The 17,924-nt window shown below is 52.6% G+C and overlaps 10 protein-coding genes across 10 annotated transcripts; 3 read left to right on the forward strand and 7 right to left on the reverse strand.

The window, feature by feature from the left end:
- Positions 1 to 312: 312 nt before the first annotated feature.
- N7510_007638 (uncharacterized protein) lies at positions 313 to 627 on the forward strand (the record flags this gene model as incomplete). The annotated part of the gene is made up of 1 exon (XM_056979563.1): positions 313 to 627. The coding sequence occupies one exon, from the start codon at positions 313 to 315 to the stop codon at positions 625 to 627; it is 315 nt and encodes a 104-aa protein (XP_056832606.1).
- A 113-nt stretch (positions 628 to 740) lies between these two features.
- Positions 741 to 1,975, reverse strand: N7510_007639 (uncharacterized protein; the record flags this gene model as incomplete). Its single annotated transcript, XM_056979564.1, has 2 exons — positions 741 to 1,650; positions 1,710 to 1,975. 2 exons carry the CDS (start codon positions 1,973 to 1,975, stop codon positions 741 to 743), a joined length of 1,176 nt encoding a protein of 391 aa, XP_056832607.1.
- Positions 1,976 to 2,218: 243 nt separating this feature from the next.
- Positions 2,219 to 3,193, reverse strand: N7510_007640 (SMP-30/gluconolactonase/LRE family protein; the record flags this gene model as incomplete). The annotated part of the gene is made up of 2 exons (XM_056979565.1): positions 2,219 to 2,817; positions 2,953 to 3,193. The coding sequence occupies 2 exons, from the start codon at positions 3,191 to 3,193 to the stop codon at positions 2,219 to 2,221; spliced, it is 840 nt and encodes a 279-aa protein (XP_056832608.1).
- A 614-nt stretch (positions 3,194 to 3,807) lies between these two features.
- On the reverse strand, positions 3,808 to 4,285 carry N7510_007641 (transcription initiation factor IIA subunit gamma; the record flags this gene model as incomplete). Its single annotated transcript, XM_056979566.1, has 3 exons — positions 3,808 to 3,954; positions 4,025 to 4,172; positions 4,245 to 4,285. 3 exons carry the CDS (start codon positions 4,283 to 4,285, stop codon positions 3,808 to 3,810), a joined length of 336 nt encoding a protein of 111 aa, XP_056832609.1.
- Positions 4,286 to 4,883: 598 nt separating this feature from the next.
- On the reverse strand, positions 4,884 to 6,603 carry N7510_007642 (uncharacterized protein; the record flags this gene model as incomplete). The annotated part of the gene is made up of 4 exons (XM_056979567.1): positions 4,884 to 5,465; positions 5,519 to 5,697; positions 5,860 to 6,046; positions 6,484 to 6,603. 4 exons carry the CDS (start codon positions 6,601 to 6,603, stop codon positions 4,884 to 4,886), a joined length of 1,068 nt encoding a protein of 355 aa, XP_056832610.1.
- ubaA (E1 ubiquitin-activating protein ubaA) lies at positions 6,466 to 9,916 on the reverse strand (the record flags this gene model as incomplete). The annotated part of the gene is made up of 5 exons (XM_056979568.1): positions 6,466 to 6,604; positions 6,658 to 9,434; positions 9,515 to 9,590; positions 9,644 to 9,735; positions 9,794 to 9,916. Coding segments are annotated over 5 exons (3,207 nt in total), but the record flags the coding sequence as incomplete, so codon positions are not given.
- A 555-nt stretch (positions 9,917 to 10,471) lies between these two features.
- N7510_007644 (uncharacterized protein) lies at positions 10,472 to 12,706 on the forward strand (the record flags this gene model as incomplete). The annotated part of the gene is made up of 1 exon (XM_056979569.1): positions 10,472 to 12,706. One exon carries the CDS (start codon positions 10,472 to 10,474, stop codon positions 12,704 to 12,706), a length of 2,235 nt encoding a protein of 744 aa, XP_056832612.1.
- A 1,526-nt stretch (positions 12,707 to 14,232) lies between these two features.
- On the forward strand, positions 14,233 to 15,289 carry N7510_007645 (putative short chain dehydrogenase/oxidoreductase; the record flags this gene model as incomplete). Its single annotated transcript, XM_056979570.1, has 2 exons — positions 14,233 to 14,551; positions 14,610 to 15,289. 2 exons carry the CDS (start codon positions 14,233 to 14,235, stop codon positions 15,287 to 15,289), a joined length of 999 nt encoding a protein of 332 aa, XP_056832613.1.
- A 566-nt stretch (positions 15,290 to 15,855) lies between these two features.
- On the reverse strand, positions 15,856 to 16,500 carry N7510_007646 (uncharacterized protein; the record flags this gene model as incomplete). The annotated part of the gene is made up of 1 exon (XM_056979571.1): positions 15,856 to 16,500. The coding sequence occupies one exon, from the start codon at positions 16,498 to 16,500 to the stop codon at positions 15,856 to 15,858; it is 645 nt and encodes a 214-aa protein (XP_056832614.1).
- Positions 16,501 to 16,608: 108 nt separating this feature from the next.
- Positions 16,609 to 17,641, reverse strand: N7510_007647 (Major facilitator superfamily domain general substrate transporter; the record flags this gene model as incomplete). Its single annotated transcript, XM_056979572.1, has 2 exons — positions 16,609 to 17,333; positions 17,395 to 17,641. The coding sequence occupies 2 exons, from the start codon at positions 17,639 to 17,641 to the stop codon at positions 16,609 to 16,611; spliced, it is 972 nt and encodes a 323-aa protein (XP_056832615.1).
- Between the last annotated feature and the right edge of the window lie 283 nt (positions 17,642 to 17,924).

Below are 17,924 nucleotides of genomic sequence, written 5' to 3' on the forward strand. Positions count from 1 at the left end.
ATCCTCCTGTCTCTCGTTGTTATAGCAGTTGTTTCACACCGGAGCATTGCTTGTCTTTATTGCTTTTCATTGTTCCAAGATACCCAGATACCTCGACTTGCATCAGCATCGTTCCGTCGCTTCATAAACGTCAAAGAGTCCCCTGTGTGTGTGTTTCCACAGATCGAAGCAGGGAAAAAAAAGTCAAGAATGGAGTGTTTCCGTCAGATCATCCGGTGCATTAAGTCACCATTCACACCTAAGCAGAGGGTGCTTGAAATCGTGAGTTGACTACAGTGTTCCAATTCGAGGAATCCATGCTCATGGAACTGCATGCAGGGCCCTCCCACCAACTTCAGAAAGGAAGAATTGCCTGCCTTCTTCTCCGATGCCGAGTCAGTCTTATCGCCCACGCATAAACTCCTGGAGCGACCGAGTCTGACCAATCTGTCACAGCACCCTGACGTCTCGAGTCAGCCGCGAGCCGACGCCGGAGGAGCCGGAGAAGAATGGCACTGTCGAAACCGTCGAGTGTCCGCTCTCAGCGAAGGAGAGAATTCAACAACACGTCCGAAGGATGAGCATAAAGCTGTCTCCGCCAGCATCCGAGAGTGCATGAAGCCGTCTCGTTGGTCTTGGCCGAATTGAAGTGGCAACCGTGGAATATAAGATGTCCTCCGTGACCGGCCGATCGTGCCGGAGTCATGTCTGGTTAGTACGGTGGCCACACTACTAGGGCTTCCTCAGTTTGCTTTGGATAATCACACCAAGAAGGTTGGAACCTCGTTATAGCGTGTTTTTTTGGCTTTGGGGTTGTTGGTCCCCACTGGCACTCCTTCTGAGGGAATATGTTCACCTTTCCTGTCAGATACAGAGGCTCTTTGCCGAGATGGCGCTGGTAGCTCATCGAGGTCGTCAAATAACATTTGCATTCTCGACTTTGGCACGTTCACTGCTGGTCCCTGACTAGGACGAGCAAATGATTGTCTTTTAGATTTCGAGGAGGATGCGGTTGGCCTTTCGGCTGATCTGGGTTTGTCTGTAGACCCGCTGCTAGGAACTGGCCCGGACTGATTGCCGGGCTGCCGTCTCACCGGTGCAGGAGCGGTGGTAACCTCAAGGTCAAGATCATCATCCTCATCCGAGGCCGTCTCCTCATCCACGTCCATTCGCTGGACCTCTGGAGCCATCGACGACGAAGGAGGTTCTTCACCACTAGTAACCCGCGCCTGACTGCTGGTAAATGCAGCCGCTTTTCCGTAGCCTGCAGCTGCTCTGGTAGCAGACTTAATGGTCTGCACGCCGGCCAGCGAGCGTGCCTTTCTCGGGCTAGTCAACAGGTCATGGAGATGAGTCCCAGCCCACATCTCATCTTCGGTATCCTCGTGCTCCTCGGCATTCCCTCCTAAAACTTGCCCCAGCCCAGACTTCTGACGTGCTGCAAGCTTTTCGGCTTCATGCTTTCGTTGGACATTCTTTGGTATAGCTGTTCGGCCATCCGTGGGTCTGTCCAATTCCCCTAAACTTGCCGCGTTCCGGGCCTTGGCTTCCTTCGTCCGCCGAACGTATTCCGCGTAATGTAAGTGTTGAGTGAATGTCTGTGCGACGGCATAGAATTCATCTTCGACCATAATCCAAGCGTCATCTTTATCTAGGCCTTCGATCAAGAATCTGCATTTCTCGTTAGTCGATTGTCTAAAATCGGAACGCATGCGGGGCTGCGAACGCACTCCTCGGACGGGCATCGCTTGATTGGAGACGTAGGTGGGGTTTGAGCTGCGGAAGAGAATGGTATCAGCTCACGATGAGTAAAAATTCCTTGGTTCACCCTACATGACCTGAGAAAGTTCCTCTTGTCCGGCGAAGATGGTGGGTTCTTGGGAGTCTGATCATGATCCGGAGCCGGCTCCGCTTTGATGCGCTTCCGCGGCGTCGACTCTTGCTTCACCCTGCCAGTGTCATTCTGGCCGACCAACCAGGGCAGCGTCCTTGGCATGCTGGGGTCACATCAGATGGGGTTACTAGAGGTAGTCATTGCGACCAAGCTGGGGGAGGGAAGAAAGATGGGAGTTCGCGTTCACAGTTGAGCGATAAGGCACTACAGCTGAGCGATAAGGGGCAGGATAGCCTCAATGGGCTGCTGTAAGGTGGACAGGATTTGAGTGAATCAGACTGGGCCTATATCAATAATAATGTAATAAACCATTGGCATATGGCTGAAGAAAATTCCGAAAAAGAACTATCTAGACTTTGGGATAAATGACTGTGCACCCGGACAGTGCCAATCCACCTTGAGAATTGCCCCATTGACGCTGTCCGTCATAAACAATTCTTGGTTTCCCTGTCCACCAAATGTGCAGTTGGTGATAAATGCGTTCGGAAGAGGACTTTGGATGCTTTTCAAGGGGATTCCATATCTGTCAACAACGAACACTCTTCCCAGCCCGGGTACACAGACAAACAAGTTTCCTTGCTGGTCGATTGTTAAACCATCTGGTCCCACGGACCCAAAGCCCTGGAAAAACACCCCAACTTTGGTTGTTGTTCCATCCTCATGGAGCGGAAGCTGCCAGACTTGATTTGCCCGAGTCATCGCCACATACAACGTCTTCTCATCCACTGACAGTACAAGTCCATTCGGCGAGGGGCCATTGTCCACAAGACAGTCCAGCTTTTTATCCGTGGTATATCGGTAAACCTTTCCAGTTGGATCGGTCATTCCGGTCCTACCTTGATCTGTAAAGTAGATGTTGCCTTTAGAGTCAACAATCAGGTCATTGACCCCTTTGAATCGCTCAAGATTCCGTCGAGTCAAGTACGGAACGACACTATTATCCGCTGGGTCAAATAAAAGCAGTCCCTGAATCAAGTCAACAATGTGTCCAACTTGCCATCTTTAGAACCTACTCACTTCTTTATAATCTGCCACGACGATTCTTCCGTCATGCATTATTGCCAGGCCATTAGGCTCACCGTCCCACTCAGCGCACGTCTCGACTTTTTTGTCCGAGTCGATCTTCAGGATGCGACCGAATGGTATGTCGACAACAAAAACATCGCCTTGTTGGTTGACTACTGGTCCCTCGAGAAAGACACCCTCCAACTTGTGTGGAAATCCTTGGGCCCACTCTGTAGATTCCTGGCGTCGAAGCGAAGAAGGGATGTTGTAGTAGATTCCTGCAGTAATCACCTCGGGGGGTGGATAAAAGTTCATCTTGGCTGGTATGGTAGATTAAGAGAAAAAGCAGACAAATGCAGAGTGCACAAGGTGTGACCCCGAAGTTCTCCAACTTATCTCCGCACATAAGAGCCGTCTAAGAGGGGTCAAAGTAGCCCTCGGACATTGCTCCGGCACATCTGGGGGCAACCCACCACCTCCGGCCTGCTTTGCATATGATTTTCTTGGTTTGTTCGACGGTGAGTTTCCCTCCATTCAGCTTGCGGTTTCGAACTAACAGGACACTACAGAAAATGCTGTTGCTTGCATTTCAGACTCCCCGGAGATTAGGAGTTGCGTTCTATCTTCTTTGCGCATAAAGGTAGGTTTTCAAACCAGGCAGTGTGCGTAACCCACACTGCCTATATTACTCAAGACTAGCAGTCTACACAGAAACCTAACGAATATCGAGACTTATATGATTCTCAATCTTGGGTATTTGCTGTTGTAACAAATTTTGCAGAGAACACACGATCTGAAATACCCTCAAACGTCACGGTCTGTGGCGGGTTCAAAATTGAAGAACGAGACCCCTGATAGAAAAGAACGCCATGCAACCATCCGAAGAATAATAACGCCGATAACTTTGCTCGCGAAAAAAGAACTCCCGTTCATACCTCTCCAGGCCGCTTGCTGTTGCAGCTCACAATCTTCACCTTATCTGCCTGTACGGCTTGCTGATTATCCAGCTTGAAGGTCACATCCTTGATGAGGAACGTCCAGACGTCGTCGCAGAATCGGTATGTGTCAAGGTGGCCCTAGTAACCAAACAGTCAGTTTCATTCCAACCAGAGATAAAGACCAGCCGCAGACAGGGAAGTGATGTACCTTGAAGGTAAGCCGAGCGCGGACTTTCTCCGCCAGCACCTCGGTGACAACCCGGTCAAAAGTGGAGAGGATCTTCATGGCGAGCTGGGGCTCGATGCGGCCTTCGTTGATGAGGTCGTCCAGCGTGTCGGTCAGAGACAGGCCGAGACTAGGTCGAAGTGGTTCATTTCAGTTTCTCGGTCATCTTGCCCTGATTGGGTAGCTTGTGTGGAAGGCTTACCTGCTCCCACGGTAGAGCTCATAGTAGGACTGCGTCGCCATCGTGAGAGATGTCAGGATGGACTTGTGGTGGTGAAGTGAGAGGTAATGAAGTCAAAAGTTCCCGGCACCGGAAGAGAGCCGCAATGGATCGCGGGGAGCGAATCACGTGCTCTAGTCATGTGACTGGTTCGCAGAAGTATCATTTTGACAGTTCGGTTGTCGATGATTATTCTTATCATAAAGTCACATCCTCAATGATCCACTGTACCCTGATCAATTCTTCCCATTATAAGTCTCGGCTCAGTCGTGGTTGACATGGCAGGGCGTTACTCGCTTCGGCTCAGTCTCTAACCAACCCACTTATATGGTCTTTTGGCACGTTTGATAGCACTTCACCGAAGAACAACAAAAGACAAGGTTATATATGCTGATGATACTGCGCAATGGAACTTGGATAGTGATACAAACGCTGGCGAGTATTTCGAGTAAGACATTGGACGCGATAACTCAAGGAAGTCAGACTGGTTCTCGCAGGTGTGCGTGGCTGGGAGACTACTCTTGCTCGAGGGTTGTTCTTATGGTTCAAGCCACATAGTTTTGACTTTGAATTTCATGAATTTCAATTTTACTTAGCCACTACACTCAAAACATCAATCCATCAACCCGCCCTAACAGCCCTCACCTCCTCATTCTTAGGCAAAATATCCGGCACCGGCCCAACGGGCGTGATACTAAACTGATTAATCTGCTTGTGAGACTTGGTATAGTGCTTCTTGATATGCTCGAAATCCGTCGTGTCATGGAAAGCAGGCACATCCCAGTAGAGATGGCGCACCCATTGATGGATGGCGGGAAATCCAGAGCGAATATCACGGATGTTGCACTTGAAGTGCTGCACGTAGACCGGGTCGAAGCGGATGATGGTCGTGAAGAGGCGGATATCCGCTTCGGTGATGCTGTCGCCGAAGTAGTAAGGTGCGCCGCCGGAAGAGATTTTCTTGGCAAGATGCGTTTCGATGCGGTCGAGCGAGGAGAAGAGCGTCGTTACTGCTTTCTCGTATGCCTCTTGCGTGGTTGCGAAGCCGGATTTGTACACGCCGTTATTCACGTCGTTGTAGATCCATTCATTTGAAGCGTCGATTTCGCTGCGCAGGGCTTTGGGGAACAGATCAACCTTTTTGTATTGCTCGGGCAGGAGATCGTCGAATTCATAGTAAAGCATGCGGATGATCTCGGCGCTCTTTTTTCCCAGATTAACACAAGAACAGCACGGCGCATGCCAAGTAAACTTACCTCGTTGCTGACGATCAGCTTGTTTTTCTTGTCAAACAGAATCGGAACCGTGAACCGACCCGTGTACTCCGGGTCATTGGAGAAGTAGATCTCGCGCAGATGAGTGAACTGCGGATGCAAGGGATCGGGAACGGTGTTCTTGCCCGGCAGTTTCTCGTCAGAAGTGGCGAAGCGCCAGCCTGAGCGCCGAGTTAGCATTTTTGTGCTCTCTGGAACAGATAGAAAGAGTCAAACCATGTTCTCCAAGGTGCCAATGCACCGATGAAAAGGAAATGATATTTTCCAATCCCTTCAGTTTCCGCGTAATTAAGGTCCGATGAGCTGCAACGGCTTAGTAACACAATCTAGGCATGAGATGTCTCTAAGCGATTCCTTACCCCATGGACAAGCATAAGACACATAGAGGTGATAGCGGTCCTTCTCCGGAGGAAATTGGGCACCGGGCTCACGCGAGATCCAGTTCCGAAAGACGGACTGTTGACGCTTGAACTCGCCGGACTTGTCGTTGGGATTGACCCAGTCAGTGATCTTGTTGGGGTTTCCTGTCTATATTTTTTCCATCAGGGGCACGTCAAAATTGATTTACCAAGCGTTTTCGTAGTGAATGGCTCTTCTTACCGCCATTTTTCGAGCTGGACTAGCTAATGAGCCGAAGAAGGAGCTTGGAAGAGCTCTTGGATAGTGCCCCGCGCGCAGAACTTGAGTACGGTAAAATTGGTGCAACGCTTGGGAGCGCAATAGAATGCAGAACATACAAGGCAGACGTCGGGTTCTTAAGTCTTCACCAGTTGAAAAGAGAAGAGAGGTGCTTAGTCGCGGGGCGGATGACGTTACAAGATGCTGACTGATGCGTGACAAAGCAGAAGCATTTGGATTGGAAATCTAGACATAATCACATAAATCTACGTACGAGCACTTGTGGCTGTATGTGTACGGACTGATCACGCTCAGTTAGAGAGCTTGACCATCACGTACGGAATCTCCACATCCTCCTCCGTCTGGTCCTCGGCTGTCACCTCGAAGATGATGTTCTTCTGGTGTTCGGGTACCGGCTTCTTGCTGACGTGCGCGACAAGCTTGCTCATCCTGGGTCTTTGTTAGCCTCCATCGGAGGTAAATATAAATGGAAAGAAACTTACGGCAGAGGAAGGCGATCCTTCACCTTTGACGGAGGATAGAAGCTTGCATACAACAAGCTGACGCCAGAGCTGACCATGGTGATGTCCAAGCCCTTCTCAGCGAACCAGTCGAGGAACTCCTGCAGGGGAATATCGTCCACCTCGAACCGATCCCAGAGCCGGTCGATGCTGACCTCACCCTTCTTACCCATGTACTTGCCCTTGGGGCTTCCAATCGGTTCGCTGAAGCCGAAGAATGGCAGCGCAATGTTGATGAAACCGTTCTTGTACTGTTCAATATCGTCCTTGCCATCAATGATCTTGAAAAACTCCAAGGCAACAAGTCCGGTGACAAGAGCGGTGGCGGTGGCAATAGCCGGGATAATCTTTCCGGCAATAAACTTGGTCTTGTGCCGGTCCGCTTGCGGGATCTCGTAGTTATCAGCACGGAGGTTGCTGGCCGCAGTAATGAAGTCGATGTGGTGGTTGGTGTCATCGTCCTTCTCGAATTCAACGGGCTGAAGGCGGAAGCCTGCCAGAGACTTCGGGGACGGGAGAGTGGCCACAAGTTTCTGGATCTCATCATCGTCATTCGAGCCTCCAGCGGGCTGCGCGTTGGGATCAGGCTCGTTCTCGTCGGCCTGAATCTTGACGTTGGAGCTGGGTGTGAACTCAGGGATGATCATGTCATCGACAACCTTTCGGTAGTAACCTTTGTCCGCGTCAGGGTTCTTGATACCGTAGTTAAAAGCATGAAGATTGGCGCCTGCAATGACAAATCCGAGATGCGTAGGATTGGTGCTGTCAAATTTCAATGGCGTCGGCGCACGCTTAGGTCCAGACCAGAACGGCTGACCAGATGAGGTCTTCGAATCCCGAGGGAAGTTGTAGAGTAGCTGCTGGATCGCATTGTTGTACTGCGACTCAAACTGCTGCCGGGCCCACACGATGCAATCATCGAAAGTTAGCGGTTTTTCAGTAACCAAGAAATCCCGCAAGTGTTCCAGAGTCTGCTTCTCATTACCGGCCTGCTTGAGCGTCCGCTCGATATAATCAGGCTGCGAGAGATACATGTTGACTGACTCCGGTGGACCCACAAAGAGCGTCTGGAAAAGATCCCGCGCCCAGGCAATAGTGTGTTCAATACGGTTGGGGAAACTCTTCAGAGTGCACATAGGGAACGACTTCTCTGGGGGGTCTTGAGAGCTGGAGTAAGACTCGGTGATGAAAGGAAGAACAACCTGGGTGTTGCCCTTGGTGCCAAGCGTGCCACTCTCCAGCAGCGGCTTGCGGAAGAAGACACAGCGGCGATCGACATACGTCCGCGCATCGACATTGTCCAAGGCGTTCGTAACCCCATCCAGTCCGTTCCAGAATTCCTCATTGAAAATGTGCTCGGTGTCAGGACCAACGCGGTCACGGAGAGTCACAATCTTATCTTTCAAATCAGGGTTCATGGCCTGAACGGCAGCAGAGGCACAGTCACTCTTGAGTCTGCCAACATCCTTCGATCGGAAGAGGAACTGCCGGTTCAGATTGCTCTTTTCAATTTGATCCATATCCGTCACGTAGATCTTTCCCTTCGGGCCGGTACCCAGACCGATCATGGCCCAATTCTTCAAGGTTTCGCAACCGATAGCACCGGCGCCGACGAGGAACTGGGTGACGTTGGCGATCTTATCTTGAAACTCCTTACCGAAGACAGCAATCTGTCCATCGTAACGAGTGCCAAGGGGCTTGCAGCTTTCTTCGGACCGAGTGGTCGACGAAGGCAGAGACTCCAGGGAATCAAAATACATCCACTGGTGGACGGGGTTGAATTTTCCGGAGACGGCCTTCAGGACTTCCTGGGCAGCAATACCTCCGAAGAAAGCAGCCAAGGGGTTCAGATCACCCCGAGCCTGGTAGCTCAGCTCCTTGATCAATTTCTCGTCCAGCTCGACCTTCTCTTCTTGCATCGCAGCAAGATCATTGGCAATCTTGAGGATTTGCTGCGCATCGCTGTCATTGTGCGGACGAGGCAGCTGACGATCATGGGTCTCTGCGAATTTGTGAAGAGCCTGGATGCCGATATGCAGCTGCTGTGGTCGGTCAAATTTGGCAAAGTCGGAAATCAAAAACTCGGGCGTCTTGAGCTGCTCCGCGAGGGGCTGGAAGTCAATGAACTTGGGCATCTTGACCTGTGTGTAGATACCACCGCCCTTGTACGTGCCCAGATCCGATACATCACCAATAGTGAATGTGTAAGGACCTTTGACAGTAATTTTGCGAGGCGCACTGCTGTTCAAGCCATCCATACCCTTGACTTCCGTAAAAGTCACAAAATCTCCATCTTCCAACCCGTGGCGAGTCTCATCCAGCGCGGATACCAGGCCGGTCTCATCAATGTCGGCCACAATTCCACTGACAGGTTCCTCGCCTGTAGGATCACCGACAGTGAAGTTCTTGCCGAAGTCATTGAAGATGTAACCAAAAAGACCAAAGGTATCCGAAATCGTGAGGAAAATGCCATGCTTGTGGCAGAAGTCCGCGATCGCCAGTTGTTCCTTCAACGGTGTCTGCGTCAGCACCACCGCTTGATACCGCTTCAGCTGCTCCAGATCACCCGCAAGGTTTCCGCCCTCATGGATGGTCACTGGAACGTAGGAGTTCAGCTCGGCAACTCGTGGAGCGGTGACGTCGGCGCGAGGTTTACCGACGTCCTGAGGCTGGAGGAAGAACTGCGAGGACAAATCCGAAATAGCGACGGGGGCAGGGTCGTAAAGGGTAAGGGACTTGACGCCGGCGAGGGCAATATTCTTGGCTAAAATGGCGATTGGTTGGTCTCATTGTATGCTTTGAAATCAGAAATCAAGGAGCACCACTTACCGATTTCCACACCCAGACCCTTCAGACCCACGACCAGGACATTCGAAGAGCCCATGCGCTTCATAGCTTCATGGCCGAGCACATATCTAAGATGAAAGTCAGAGAGTAGAGCAAAAAAAGCCTCCAAAACAGGACTCACAGTTGTCGGCTGTACAGAGACTCGTCAATCTCTCCATGCTTGATCATCTCCACAGTCTCCTGTGGGTTATCCACCTGCATCTTCTTGAGGTCCTGTAGCCGAGTGTGTTAGTCGCAATTCAATCTTCTCCAAGAGGGTGGCTCGACGAACGGTCATGATCTTCTTCTCCGGCCGAGCTGTTGCGTCGTCCGATAGTCTGCGCTTTCCCGGCTTAGACTCTTCACGAACAGTAATATCGGAAGGAATGGTGAAATTCAGAGGGTGAAAGCCTTGCTAGGGAGCAAGACTTTCTGCAGTGATAGAACGGGATACAATTCTCAGCGTACCAGGCGCCTTGCTAGAACGAGGAGAGGCTAGTCGAAACCCTAAATTGCAACCGGACACAGTGTGCCTATACTGTACAGGACAAAGGGATGGCAAAAGGTGAAAGAGGTTGAAGGAAGGCAAGGGAGGAAGGAAGAAGGAAGAACAAACCAGCGGCGACGTAAGAGGGACAAGCTCCAGTCTGACTAATCGCCGCCCCGCGATCAAGTCACCGCTTTCATCATTCATTTGCTCACAGCCCGTCGCGCCAGCTCGATGTGATCGTCCTTCCAGGCACATATAGTGTGCTGCTGGTCTGACTGTCAGCTATTTATCGCGTCAAACCAAACCTCGGGTCCATCGACAATCGACTCTCATGTGCCGCTTCGAAATATTGGGCAGTGGATTACTGTACTGGCAACGCCGAGATCCCCATCTCGACAAGAGTCGGCTCTCCAGGTTGGTTTGCGCTCGCTGATCCCGTAGCGAAGGTGGTTAACGCAAGCATAGAAACACCCAGCCAGCATGCTCCACGAGATCCTCCTCTCCCTCTTCGGCCAGCCGTCCCCCCTCTTCAATGCGGGAAAGGGCAAAGATGCCGTGGCTCAAGACGATTTCCCCCTTCTCTCACCTCCGGAAAAAGCCCTCCTCGCATCAGTTGCCCATCTGAGCCGACTACACGCGCGTCTTCAAGCACACACCTCTGCTATCTCGTCATCGCATCCCTCGGTCGTATGTCGCTCTGTCTCCACAACTATTGCCACAGTCCACCTTGGCGAATTCCAAAAGAAAATCCTGGATGTGGAGAAGGCGATTCTCGCGGAGGATAGCGGATACGTTGGGGGTTACGGGATTGTGCCATTGTCGACCATAGTCGGAGAATTTGCGCCATGGACGCGACGCATGGAATGGCTGTGGGAGATCGCTCGGTTCATTCAGCCAGAGACAAAGAAAATTGGCTGCAAGGGTGCAGAGCTCATCGATAAATTGCGAGCCGAATTACAAACGGGATATCTCGATATCAAAGAGATGGCGGTACAGTTAGTGACCGCAGCAGAGACGGCGTGGATGAAGCAGCTCTCAATGTGGCTGTTGTACGGGAATCTGCCGATGTACGGCAAGGAAGACTTTTTAATACATGAGGATGTCGACGGTGAGGACGACGAGACGCAGTTCAGCTTGCGTGCCGACTTGATCCCGAAATTCGTGCCACCTCAAACGGCAGCCTCGATTCTATTCATTGGGAAGTCACTGAATCACATTCGCGCGAAACGGAAGATCTCCACTAGGGGTGTGTCGACTGCGCCGGTGACTATTCATCAAGAGCACATCGAACAGCTGGCCGGCTTGAAGTCGCCGATCTCATCTGCAAAAATGTCGACCGCGGTTGACGGAATTCGTCTTTCTCTATCTCAGTCGACATTATCGAAGCTCCTGCCGCTTCCCCGGATCCTCGAAATCCTTACATTACTCCATGATTTTCTTCTCCTGGGACGCGGTGAGTTTGCAGTCGCTCTGGTGTTGCATGCAGATGCTCGTATAGAAGAAAATCATCGACGACGACCAGCTCCAGGCAGAGAGCTCGAGGGGCTTACTATCAAAGAAGGCGATGTGATAACTGCTCTGGCCCACGCGTGGGCCGAGCTAGTTTCATTGCAGAATGAAGATGATCCGGCCGACGAGGAGCTGGACCTTGCGCGGGATCTTCTTCGCCTCTCAATAAGTGACCGTAAAAACGGACGTGCGATGACCCCGTCGCAAGGGCCCAGTTCCGTGGCAGAAATCTCTCGGGTCTCGTTTGAAGATCTACTCTTCCCTACACCTACATACCTAACCGCCCAAGTACGCGCCCCGCTGGATTTGTTTCTGTCCACTTCCGATATTGCCATCTACTCCAAAATCCATTCTTATCTACTGGGCATCCGGCGAGCTCAGATACGGCTTGGGGACCTATGGAAGCGCACTTCATTGCGACGAACGCATCCTTCTCCATGGGGCCCCCCACGAAGCAACAGTGCTTTTGGCCAAAGTAAACTGAAGATGAGCCGTGAGCGGGATAATGCCCGTATCCGACAGATGCGACCCGTGTGGGCTACGTGCAGTGCCTGTCTGTTTGTCCTGTCAGAGATTGGCAGCTTCTTTCAAGGCGAGGTGGTGAATGAGTCCTGGCAAGATCTGCGTGAGTGGATTGAGGGAGATTCGTCGGCATCACCATCTGGTTCTCGGCCAGGTACAGCATCGTCCTCCAAATCTGCGCCGCCTTCCATGGGTCGCCATGATCCCGAAGCACTTACCGTCGCGCACCGTCGCCATTTGTCTTCTCTGGTCGAGTCCCTGTTCCTGACTGAGGTACCCTTCACCGCGGCCCTGCGCGCTCTGCTGACCAGCATCGACCGGTTTGTTGCGCTCGCCATCCGCCTGGAGACTATCCAACGCAACATGGACCTGGAGATGGACGAAGGCGTCGTGGACGCACTGGTGGACTACGGACAAGAAGAGCGCGAAGTTTGGCACGAGCTGCGGACTACTCGCACCGCCGCCGAGACCGGGCTCCAAGACCTCGTCGCAAGACTGCAAGAAATCGACGACAGCCGCTCAGGGGATAACCGGCGCACCGTGCACCTGTCCGGTCCCGGGCCGGACTTTTGTCACTATGAGCCGCGCAAGCCGGCAGGCGTGGATCGGTTGTTGATGAAACTGGACTTTGGCCGCGGACGCCGGGACCTGGGCCTTGAGACGGCAGCAGCGGGGTTTGCATAAAAGAAATTTTTTGCAGCGGTATAGGCGTTTTATCCCAAAATGGACAGCCCGGGGAGGTAGTTCTAGATGGGTCGCACGGATCATCATTTGCAACTGAGGGGGGTTTTGGCGCTTATTCGGACGGACAATGTGTTCTGTTTTCCAAAAACAGAACAATCATTGGCAACAATTAAGGCCACGCAATTGACTTTTTTTTTTCCTTCCGATAACCCTGTATACAGTATCATGTGGGAGCCGATCTCTGGAGCCGTGCGGTTCATGTTATTCACGGAAATTCCCTTATCTTGCATCCAAAAGTCCAGATGACCAGCGCACGGAGCGCACGCAATCTTTCCAGGGCGTTCGAGATCCGCTTCGATTCCTTCGACAATCCCTGTCGCCGGGCGCGACGGGGCTGGGCACAAAAAGAGGCGTCTGGGGCTCGGCCAAGCACCACGAGTTAACGTTAAGGTGGCTACAGTAGCTTGGGGTACGTGTATCCATGGTGGATCCGTATGCATATGGCGCTGAGCCTGGGCCGGAGGGTGGCGGAAGCTTCGTTGCAGAGCAAGTATGGTAGAACTTTGAATTGAACGAGACTTGAGTCTTGATGACCGAAGCGATCCTTTCGGTACAATGTGTTTTTTCCCCGTAAAAGAAACGGGAGTGTCCCTGGCGGAGGTGCATAGCTTCGGTGGAGGAGACAGCGGTGAAGAGCAGAATTGCCTAATCTGGACATCCCGGAGCTCTCATTCTTGTGCCAAAAATAATGCGGGGACGGCGGGACCCAGGGATCGTCGGGGCAAGGAAGGACTGGCAGAGTCAACTGACCTGATCCCCCAATCCTTTAATTAGAATTTTTATTATTTTTTTGGTCGGTGGAGATGGTGGATTACACCACCACTCGCGATGCCGAGACCGTCATTGGAGGATGCGACCACCGACCCTAGTGATTGGCAGTCGGTAAATCTCTGCGATCCAGGGACAGCTGGCCGTGCATAGTTAGTTCAACTGGCTCTATTGAGTTCTGCTCTTATTGTCGTCTCTAATTGGGTGTCGGAAAGGTAATCATGTCGCAGTAGTCTGTTGTAGCCAGGGATGTATGTACTACATCCCCGGTGGGCCATTCCACAGGATCCATCGAGCGGATCGCCCGATTTACCGTCTTCGGCCCAGAACAATCACGATGTTGCCCCAAGCTCTTGCCCCCAGTGGCAAGGGATCCGTGGATTGCTGCGATCTGGGTCTTGAGTCATGGTGAAAGCAGCAGCAGGCGAATCCACCTCCTGGGTCAGCTGGCCAGATGTGGCCCCCCCTCCAGCGCTGGAACACTATCGTGAGATTTTTGGGGGAGATTTTCCGGGAACCTCTCCAGGGAAGTACCGTACTGTCTGTCCATCTGGCACATATAAACCCTCTCCCCGCGCGGGAGATGAGAAGGTAGAAAGTATTGTCGTTTTTATTTTCCTCATCCATTTGCATCTAGCCCTAATTGCACCTATATCTCCAACCCTCTCCCCTCTACTACCACCACCTTAATACCAAAAATGTCTTTCTCCCTCCCCCGTATCATGGCCGCTGTGCGGCCACGTTTTGCGGGTGCCGCCGTCACTGCGCCGCGAGTTCTGTCTTCGTCCTCGACTCGTCTCTACTCCTCCACCAAAAGCGCATACAACCCCCAGGACATCCAGAACATCTCGCACAACCCAGACCACATCCAGTCGAAGCTGCCGCCCAAGAAGTTCCTGCGCAACGCGAATCGCTTCCGCGAGTTTGATATGGAGGACCGCGTGTACGCCATCACCGGTGGCGGCCGTGGATTGGGATTGTCGATGGCCGAGGCCTTGATTGAAGCGGGCGCAAAGGGTGTGTATTCCACGGATGACTTTCAATAAAGCACATGGCTAATCAGAAAACCAAACAGTCTACTGCCTGGACCGCCTCGAGGCGCCCCCCGCCGAATTCTTCGCGGCCAAGGAGCGCGCGGCCACCGAGTACGGCGGCGCACTAGAGTACATCCGCATCGACGTGCGCAACGTGACGGAAGTCAACGACACCTTTGCGGCGATTGCGGCTCAGAACGAGCGCCTGGACGGCCTGATCGCCGCGGCGGGCATCAACCACCTGCAGAGCGCGCTGGAACACTCGCAGCAAGCCCTGGACGACGTGATGAGCATCAACTACAACGGCGTGTTCAACTCGGCCACCGCGGCCGCTCGCCAGATGTTCAACTACCAGCAGAAGGGCTCCATTCTGCTCGTGGCCTCCATGAGCGGCCTCATCGCCAACAAGGGCATGACCTCGCCCGTCTACAACTCGTCCAAGGCTGCCGTCATCCAGCTGGCCCGCTCGCTCGCTATGGAATGGGGCCGCCACGGCATCCGGGTCAACTCGCTCTGCCCGGGCCACATCATCACCCCCATGGTTGAGGATGTCTTCCAGCAGAACCCCGCTGCCCGCGCAACCTGGGAGGCTGAGAACATGCTTGGCCGTCTGGCTATGCCGGAGGAGTTCCGCGGCGCGGCCCTCTTCTCCCTTTCCGACGCCAGCAGCTTCATGACCGGTACCACCATGGTCATCGACGGTGGTCACACCGCATGGTAAGCGTCTTGAGCTTGTCAAGAACAAAATGAAATGCAACGACACGAAAACAAAAGGGTGACGATGAAGCGAAGCAAAAGTGCCGCGTCCGGTATAAAAGAAAAACGCAAAAGACGCTCTTACTGTACATGTCGGCATGCACATACACAACTGAGCCGTCCCCATCGAGAGGGCTCAATGGCCAAGCACAAAGCACTCGACCTCGTCCCTGGATCTGAAAAGAGAAGCTACAAACGCTCTTATGACGTTGTCCACGCCGCCTTTTTTCCCCCAGTCCGGGTTCCCACCCGGTACTCTTCTATATGTACAGGTTCTTTTATTATAGAGTATAGTGAAGACATTCACAATTTTAATGAACAAAACCATTGATCCAACCTTTTCATACGAATGATCTATTAGATGGCAAGCCTCGGATACGACCGTCTTGGCTTCTACATCTCATACTCTCTACATTGCAAAAGAGTTAGATAAGAAGCTTTGGAAGGAAATTTGCGGAATTCAATTCAAATGGCAAATCCGAGGTGGTAGTACATCAAAACTGTAAAGTAAAGACCACAAACGACATCACATCATATAAGATAGAGATAGTTCTTCTCGCCAGTACTATGCTCCAGATCCTGTCTCCTCCCTCCTCCCATGAGCCCATCCCGCTCTTCGTCCTCATCATTACCAGGTCCATCACTGACATGATGACTAGCCTCGTACTTCAATTGCAAGATCAGATTCTGCTTCTTCAACATAATCCTCAAGATAGTAGCCAAGACAGCGACGACGACCATGAAGAACGAGCACACCGCCATGCCGGGGATATACCATGGCCCATCAGAACCAGGGTACAGATGCGTGCCGAGCAGAGGCCCGCACTGGCCGATGACGTTGAGGATGGCGATGCTGGCACCTTTGCCCTCTTTCTCGACACGGTTGTCCATCGTCCAGGTGATGATTAGAGTGATGGCGGAGAAAAAGCCTGACACGGCTGGGTAGACGCAGATGTATCGGATGAAGGTATGCAGGCTTGTGGGCATGTAGGAGTGCAAGGCCCCTGTTAGTGCGATGGCGAGGTAGGATGCTGAGGAGATGAGGGCGTGCATGATGAGGTAGAAGCTGCGGGACTGGTTGCGGTCCGAGACGTATGCCGTGATGAGGACTACAATGAAAGCCACCAGGTAGGGTGGTGCGGAGAGTGCTTGCGCTGTGAGGGAGGAGTAGCCCATACTGTGGGGGAAGAATCAGTATTTTTGTGTTGGAGGTTTTGACTGGAAGAGAAGGCGTACTGTCTAATGATAGTGGGCAGAAACACCGGCATCGAGCTGAAGGCGACATTACAGCTGAAGAACATGAACTGCATGCACGAGTTTAGTCAAGCGTTTCGGGAAATATATCGTCCCACTTACGGCAGTGATGTAGGCCTTGGGATCCGACAGTGTCTTCCCAACTGCTTGCCAATCAAAAGCGGACTGAGGACCCTGAAACTCATCCCTGTTCTCTCCAAGCCGCAACTGAGCCACGACTCTTTGCCTCCGGGTAAGAAAGCGGGCACGACCGGGCGAGTCCGGGATCAAGCCCCAGGCAAAGACCGCAACGATGACACTGGGAAATCCTTCGAGCAAGAACAGGATGCGCCACGGGGAAATCGATCCATGGCTGCTTAGTTTGACAATTAGCCAGGCGAGACTACTCGCAAAGGTGGTAGCCAGCGGCGCCGCGGAAATGAACAGTCCATTGCGGAAAGCCAGTTCTTCTCTGCGATAAAACAAGGAGAGATAGAATGGGACGCCGGGACCAAACGCCGCTTCAGTGATGCCTAGTAATGCGCGCAGGGTGAATAGTCCGCCGAATGAGGTGACCAGACATTGGAAAGATGCAATCAGTCCCCAGCCACAGACACAAAGGGAGATGTAGATATGCGGTGGGACGACGCGGTACATCAGTGTCATCCATTCAAAGAGAATGTAAGTGATGTAGAACGCAGTCAGAACCCATTCATACTGCGATGAGGAAAGGTGCAGGTCTTGGTCGAGGCCGGCGATCTTCGCATTCCCGATATCTGCGTTACGAATACGAGTATTAGCATATCGCATCCCGCAGAACAAGATCGGGGGACTCACTAGAGCGATCCAAGAAAGAGAGCAGGTACAGCAGCGCCAGAAAAGGAACCAGCTTCCAGTCGAAGAGTCGCACCACCTCCTTCTCCTCCGCGGCGGTGTATTTCGGCGCCGCGCTCACGCGGGGCATCTTGTGCTCGCCCGGGGAAGACCCGGAATCCCCCCGGTAATCCGCATCTGAGACATGGCGATCCGACTCAGCGGCATCGAAATTCGTCTGTAGGCGCAGTGCGCCGAGGGGGGTCCTCATCGGCTGGGAGGCTGACGGGGGGTCTCGTCGGAGCCATTTGAGACGGGGGTGTATCGCGGGTTGGAGGAACTGGAGGAGGACGTGGTCCCTAGAACAGGGGAAGGGGGCAGATGGAGAGAGGCCATGTTTGTTCGCCCAGCATGCCGTCTTGCCCTCGCTCTTGTCTCTCCGCGCTCTCGCCACAGAGAAAAAAAGCGGAGATGACGATTCCCGATCAGCTGTTCCCCTGATGCTTGCTTAGCTAAGGTGGCATTGTGGGGGGGCGGGCTAGTATCAGATGGAG

This window comes from Penicillium lagena, assembly GCF_028827675.1.
Source record: "Penicillium lagena strain IBT 129212 chromosome Unknown utg000005l_segment0_segment0, whole genome shotgun sequence".
NCBI classification, from domain to species: domain Eukaryota; kingdom Fungi; phylum Ascomycota; class Eurotiomycetes; order Eurotiales; family Aspergillaceae; genus Penicillium; species Penicillium lagena.